Here is a 7,618-nt window from a genome sequence, read left to right on the forward strand (position 1 = left end):
CAAATACAACTGGAAATGTTGTGATGATGCAGACTCCAGCTCCCTGTCTTTGCCTCCAGAGGAAAGAGCCACCCTCACCTGCAGGGCCAGAGTGTTGGCAGCTCCTTAGCCTGGCACCAGCAGAAATCCAGGCAGCCTCCCAGGCCCCACATTCACGGTGTATGCACCAGGAACACCTGCACCCCAGCCCTGTTCAGTGGATATGAGTCTGGGACAGACTTTACTGTCACCATCNGTGAAGACACAGAGTGAACCATGGCAGCCCCCGCTTGCCTTCTCTCTCTCCTGCTCCTCTGCCTCCCCAGTGAAGGGAACATGGTGTAGTCCCGCATGTCAGTGAAAACTCTCTCAGTATTTTGAGGCTCTGTGTCCTGGAACCTCTGCTCAGCGAGCACAGGAATTAAAGTTCAATATTGATCAACAGTCTTTGTTCTACTGTGAAGACAAAGGGTATGATCTAGATTGCATGGGTGACTTTTCTGTTTCATCTCTAATCTCAGATACAACTGGAAATGTTGTGATGATGCAGACTCCAGCTCCCAGTCTTTGCCTCCAGAGGAAAGAGCCACCCTCACCTGCAGGGCCAGATTATTGGCAGCTTCTTAGCCTGGTACCAGCAGAAACACAGGCAGCCTCCCAGGCCCCACATTCATGGTGTATGTACCAGGGCCACCTGCACCCCAGCCCTGTTCAGTAGATATGAGTCTGGGACAGACTTTACTGTCACCATCAACAGACTGGAGTCTGAAGATTTTGCAGTTTATCACTGCTATTAGTATGGTAATGGGTGACCCACAGTGATTCACCATGAGTCAAAAACTTCTGCAAGACCTTCAGTGTTTACTTGATTATACCAGCTCCTTCCTGCTTCCTTTATAGGAAGATGCTGTGGTGGCTGCTCGGTTTTAGCATCTCACTTCTTATTTCTGGGTGTTTTTTTTTTTTTTTTTCTTTTTTTTTCTCAGACAGAGATGCACAGCCTGGTGCAAGCACAATTTCACAATAAATGGTGTTGGATCAGACTCACATAAGTGTATGACTCTAAATGTCCTGGACAGTGCAATAAGGCAACAACATAAACAGAAAAGAAGAAAAATTGGAAAGGAATTAAAACTATCATAATTCACTTATGAAAGGAGTGTGTGTAGAGAAAAGTTTAGTCTACAGATACATTATTAAAATTGATAAGAGAAATAGCAAACTGTTGGATCCAAGATTAATACACAAAAAATCAATTTCAATTCTACATAATTGCAACAAATGCTTAAAATTAAATTTGCAAAACATACCAATATAATAACATCAAAATAACAAATATTTCAGATAAAAAAATAGCAGAACACACTGACATCCCCAGAATATTATTTAGCTAAATCAAGGAAAACATAAATAAATGGAAGACCATATTATATTAAAAGATTAAATATCACAGCATTGTAAAGATGTTAATTCAACACAAGTGGATATGTTTATTAAATATATTAAAAATTAAAATCCCAAAATGTTTTTAAATGAAAACTAATAAGCTGATCTTAAATATTACATGGGAACGTAAAGGATTTACAATAGGCATAGCAACAGGACTTACTTTACCTGAATTCCAGGGCTATGAGCTGGTGTTAGTTTAGCAATTGTCAAATGGAACAGAAGTGAATATTCAGAAACAAAACAACACATATATTGACACTTTTTTAATGGCAAAGGTGTCACTGCACAGCAGGATGGATTGAATTAAAAGTTTCTCCAAATCAGTAATCATTATAGACCTACACACCTAACTCACTACTAAAGATTCGGTAGGATAACAAAAACTAAAAAGACTTAAGAACATTAAATACAGTGAAGAAAGGAGCAACTAGAATGTCCACACACTGTTTGGGAATATAAAGTGGCAGCACAAGTTTGAGAACTGACACTGGCTATATGAAGCCCCCATGATCCAGCCCTTCCAGTCAAAGTCTTGTAGAGATGTGCACAGAAACAGATGTATAGTAATACTCCTGGCGTTGCTTATGACAGCTCAAAACTGGTCACATCAATACAAATCAACAGTAAAATAAATACTTAAAATGAGGTACATCCATGCAATGAAATGCTATGTATGGTTAAATTATACAAAGTGCTACCACATCCAAGAACATCAATAGATGTCACAAGAATAATAAAGGTTCAAAAGAAAGTGGAAAAAATAGCTCATTATCCGTGATTTTTTAAATAAAGTTCAAAAGTTCACAAAACTAATCAATGCTGTTGAAAGTGAGAGTAGAAGTTGCATTGGGGAAGAGTAGGCTTAATGACCAGGTGGAAGCAGAAGGTGCTCCTGGGAGAATGACAATGTTCTTTCTTGGTGTGGTTAGTAGTTTCAAAAGTGTACTCAATGAAAAAAATATTAAAAACTCTGCATTTATGGTTTCTGGATGTATATGCACATGGAATGATTTGTGAACATGTATGTATACGTGAGCTGCATCTTACCAAAATTTCATTAAAGAAATATATAAGAACATGATATAATTTCACCTAATCACTGCAGCTTAGCTTTGTTCACTGTTTAATTAAATTATATATAATAATAATAGGTATTAATTTGCACATGTCATCTATGAGACCATATCATCCAATGTAAGAGTTTCTAAGATTTATGTGTTCCATAAAATCTTAGTCACAGCATCACAGGAGTCACAATAAACTTTTTAAAATTTTTTTGTCCTGGAAAGCCTCTAAATTTTAAACTACTCAAAAAGCATTGCACTAAANGTGAAGACACAGAGTGAACCATGGCAGCCCCCGCTTGCCTTCTCTCTCTCCTGCTCCTCTGCCTCCCCAGTGAAGGGAACATGGTGTAGTCCCGCATGTCAGTGAAAACTCTCTCAGTATTTTGAGGCTCTGTGTCCTGGAACCTCTGCTCAGCGAGCACAGGAATTAAAGTTCAATATTGATCAACAGTCTTTGTTCTACTGTGAAGACAAAGGGTATGATCTAGATTGCATGGGTGACTTTTCTGTTTCATCTCTAATCTCAGATACAACTGGAAATGTTGTGATGATGCAGACTCCAGCTCCCAGTCTTTGCCTCCAGAGGAAAGAGCCACCCTCACCTGCAGGGCCAGATTATTGGCAGCTTCTTAGCCTGGTACCAGCAGAAACACAGGCAGCCTCCCAGGCCCCACATTCATGGTGTATGTACCAGGGCCACCTGCACCCCAGCCCTGTTCAGTAGATATGAGTCTGGGACAGACTTTACTGTCACCATCAACAGACTGGAGTCTGAAGATTTTGCAGTTTATCACTGCTATTAGTATGGTAATGGGTGACCCACAGTGATTCACCATGAGTCAAAAACTTCTGCAAGACCTTCAGTGTTTACTTGATTATACCAGCTCCTTCCTGCTTCCTTTATAGGAAGATGCTGTGGTGGCTGCTCGGTTTTAGCATCTCACTTCTTATTTCTGGGTGTTTTTTTTTTTTTTTTTCTTTTTTTTTCTCAGACAGAGATGCACAGCCTGGTGCAAGCACAATTTCACAATAAATGGTGTTGGATCAGACTCACATAAGTGTATGACTCTAAATGTCCTGGACAGTGCAATAAGGCAACAACATAAACAGAAAAGAAGAAAAATTGGAAAGGAATTAAAACTATCATAATTCACTTATGAAAGGAGTGTGTGTAGAGAAAAGTTTAGACTACAGATACATTATTAAAATTGATAAGAGAAATAGCAAACTGTTGGATCCAAGATTAATACACAAAAAATCAATTTCAATTCTACATAACTGCAACAAATGCTTAAAATTAAATTTGCAAAACATACCAATATAATAACATCAAAATAACAAATATTTCAGATAAAAAAATAGCAGAACACACTGACATCCCCAGAATATTATTTAGCTAAATCAAAGAAAACATAAATAAATGGAAGACCATATTATATTAAAAGATTAAATATCACAGCATTGCAAAGATGTTAATTCACCACAAGTTGATATGTTTATTAAATATATTAAAAATTAAAATCCCAAACAGTTTTTAAATGAAAACTAATAAGCTGATTTTAAATATTACATGGGAATGTAAAGGATTTACAATAGGCATAGCAAGTGTGAAGTAGCAACAGGACTTACATTACCTGAATTACAGGACTATGAGCTGGTGTTAGTTACCGATTGTCAAATGGAACAGAAGTGAATATTCAGAAACAAAATAACACATATATTTATACTTTTTTAATGGCAAAGGTGGTGCTGCACAGCAGGGTGGGTTGAATTAAAAGTTTCTCCAAATCAGTAATCATTAAAGACCCACACACCTAACTCACCACTAAACATTCAGTAGGATAACAAAAACTAAAAAAAAACTTAACAACATTAAATGCAGTGAAGAAAGGAGCAACTAGAATGTCCACACACTGTTTGGGAATATAAAGTTGCAGCACAAGTTTGAGAACTGACACTGGCTATATGAAGCCCCCATGATCCAGCCCTTCCACCCAAAGTCTTGTAGAGATGTGCACAGAAACAGATGTATAGTTATACTCCTGGCGTTGCTTGTGACAGCTCAAAACTGGTCACATCAATACAAATCAACAGTAAAATGAATACTTAAAATGAGGTACATCCATGCAATGAGATGCTATGTATGGTTAAATTATACAAAGTGCTACCACATCCAAGAACATCAATAGATGTCACAAGAATAATAAAGGTTCAAAAGAAAGTGGAAAAAATAGCTCATTATCCATGATTTTTAAAATAAAGTTCAAAAGTTCACAAAATTAATCAATGCTGTTGAAAGTGAGAGTAGAAGTTGCATTGGGGAAGAGTGGACTTAATGACCAGGAGGAAGCAGAAGGTGCTCCTGGGAGACTGACAATGTTCTTTCTTGGTGTGGTTAGTAGTTTTAAAAGTGTACTCAATGAAAAAAATATTAAAAACTCTGCATTTATGATTTCTGGATATATATGCACGTGGAATGATTTGTGAACATGTATGTATACGTGAGCTGTATCTTACCAAAATTTCATTAAAGAAAAATATAAGAACATGATATAATTTCACCTAATCACTGCAGCTTAGCTTTGTTCACTGTCTAATTAAATTATATTTAGTAATAATAGGTATTAATTTGCACATGTCATCTATGAGACCATATCATCCAATGTAAGAGTTTCTAAGATTTACGTGTTCCATAAAATCTTAGTCACAGCATCACAGGAGTCACAATAGACTTTTAAAAAATTTTTTTGTCCTGGAAAGCCTCTAAATTTTAAACTACTCAAAAAGCATTGCACTAAAAGAATGGTTCTCACTCACCATAAACTTTTGAACCAAATCAAATCACTATTCGTAGAATAGGAACAATTTTCTTCAGTGTACTTTCTGTCTCTTCCTTTGCATTGTTGTGGCAACTATACTCAATAAAAAATGAAATAAAAGCATACACACAATTATACTTGCTACAGGATTTAGTTGAGATGGGATAAATAAAAACACAAGCTAGATTAGTTGATAGGAGTTGTTCAAGGACATTCACAAAGTTGAAAGTCATTACAGAGAATCCTGTTGACTTCATTTGGGGAGAATGCTGTTTCTCAATAATTCTAAGGATGGATCAATAACACTTCTCTGAACATTCATGTACAAGCTTTTGTGTGGATACATACCTTCATTTTTCTTGGGCGCATACCTAGAAATGGGACTGTTAGATCACAGGGTAATTCTATGTTTAATAAGTGCGGATCTGCCAGACACTTTTCCAAAGCTGCTGCACCATTTTTCATTTCTACCAGCAGTTCAAAGATTCGATTTTATTGCCAACCTATGCAATTTGAAGAATGGATCTCTCACTGAGTAGTTGTTCAGAGAGATAGAGAAAATATTAAGATGAAAGAGTAAATCCAAGGTAGCTCAGAGATGCCTATTAAATACTCTGTTAACTTGTCCTATTCTTCCCAAACTTGGGTCCATGTTTTTTCTGACGACTCATTCCTGGAGTTGTTTGGGGAGAGGGCAACAAGGAGATGGAGATGCTGGGCGAGAAGAGAAAGAACTGGTTCAAGACGAAAACTAAGAACATTTTATAATGAAAGACGGGGGGCTGAAAATGGGAAATTAAAACATCCTGTGGGAAAAACAGAAAATTTGAGAATGACTTACCTTTATGCAGCGCATCTGTCCTTAGGATTTTGAGCTTTTGGACTACTGCCTAATGTAAAGGGGCTAGATACTGACATCTATTCCTGTGACTACTTTTTCTTTTTGGCTCTACCATGTCTTCACATACTACAGAAGGACTTTGAAAAGTCAAAAATTTTTTTTATTATTTTTCTATCCTTCATTGTATCAACCCCGTGCATCTCACATAACACAGAAAAAATAGATTTTATTAATTAGTGACCATCGCTAGTAACGGATAAGTGAGTCCCAAACAAGGGAGGATGAGGGAAAGAAAATGAAGGATCAAAATACAAATGAAACAGTGTTTCTATTAATAGCAGCTGCAGCCTTGGGAGAAACATGGGAAGTCACGTGGAGAAGTTGTGCTCCCGTCTACATCACTGTGAGAGGAAACACGTCATCCTGCTGACAGGAACATGTCGCAGGATTCTCAGCCTCCACGGTGCTGATCGTGAGAGTAAAATCTGTCCCAGATCCACAGACGTGGAACCAGGATGGGACCTCAAAACCAGAGTGGAAATTCCAAACATCCTTGCTGAGTCTGAGAAACATCATTGTCTTTCCTCTGGCTTGAGTTTAAGAAGTGTGTATTGTATTTTCCATGTACCNAGCAGTTCAAGGATTCGATTTCATTACCAACCTATGCAATTAGAAGAATGGATCTCTCACTCAGTGGTTGTTCAGAGAGATAGAGAAAATATTAAGATGAAAGAGTAATTCCAAGGTAGCTCAGAGATGCCTATTGAAGACTCTGCTAACTTGTCCTCTTCTTCCCAAACTTGGGTCCATGTTTTTTCTCACAACTCATTCCCAGAGTTGTATGGGGAGAGGGCACCAAGGAGATGGAGAAGCTGGGTCAGAAAAGAAAGAACTGGTTCAAGATGAAAACTAAGAACATTTATAATGAAAGATGGGCAGCTGAAAATGGGAAATTAAAACATCCTGTGAGGAAAAAAGAAAATTTGAGACAAAGCACTTTATGCAGTGCATCTGTCCTTAGGATTTTGGGCTTTTGGACTAGTGCCTAATGTAAAAGGGCTGGGCATTGACATCTATTCTTGTGACTACTTTTCTTTTTGGTTATACCAGTTCCTCACATTCTACAGAAGGACTTTGAGAAGTCAGAATTTTTTTCTATCCTTCATTGTATCAACCCCGTGCATCTCTCATAACACAGAAAAAAATAGATTTTATTAATATGTGACCATCACTATTAACAGATAAATGAGTCCCAAACGANTAGATTAATTTATTAATCAAATTGCATTACATTACATGCCTTACATTTGAGGAGTTGTTCCTATGCAATGACTTTAAGTTTATTAGCAAAGTTTTAACTTACTTTGATTAACTTCTTGGTTGTGGTGATTTTTATCATCAACAACAGCCTTTTAAAACTACAAACCACAGCTTCCTCTTTTGGAGCACTTCATTTTATTTCA

The 7,618-nt window shown here is 37.2% G+C and overlaps 1 gene segment (V, D, J or C); it reads left to right on the forward strand.

The window, feature by feature from the left end:
- Positions 1-500: 500 nt before the first annotated feature.
- On the forward strand, positions 501-776 carry LOC103583224 (the record flags this gene model as incomplete). The annotated part of the segment is given in 1 exon segment: positions 501-776. A coding segment is annotated over 1 exon segment (276 nt), but the record flags the coding sequence as incomplete, so codon positions are not given.
- Between the last annotated feature and the right edge of the window lie 6,842 nt (positions 777-7,618).

This window comes from Galeopterus variegatus, unplaced genomic scaffold (genome assembly GCF_000696425.1).
Source record: "Galeopterus variegatus unplaced genomic scaffold, G_variegatus-3.0.2 Scaffold20696, whole genome shotgun sequence".
Classification (NCBI taxonomy): Eukaryota; Metazoa; Chordata; class Mammalia; order Dermoptera; family Cynocephalidae; genus Galeopterus; species Galeopterus variegatus.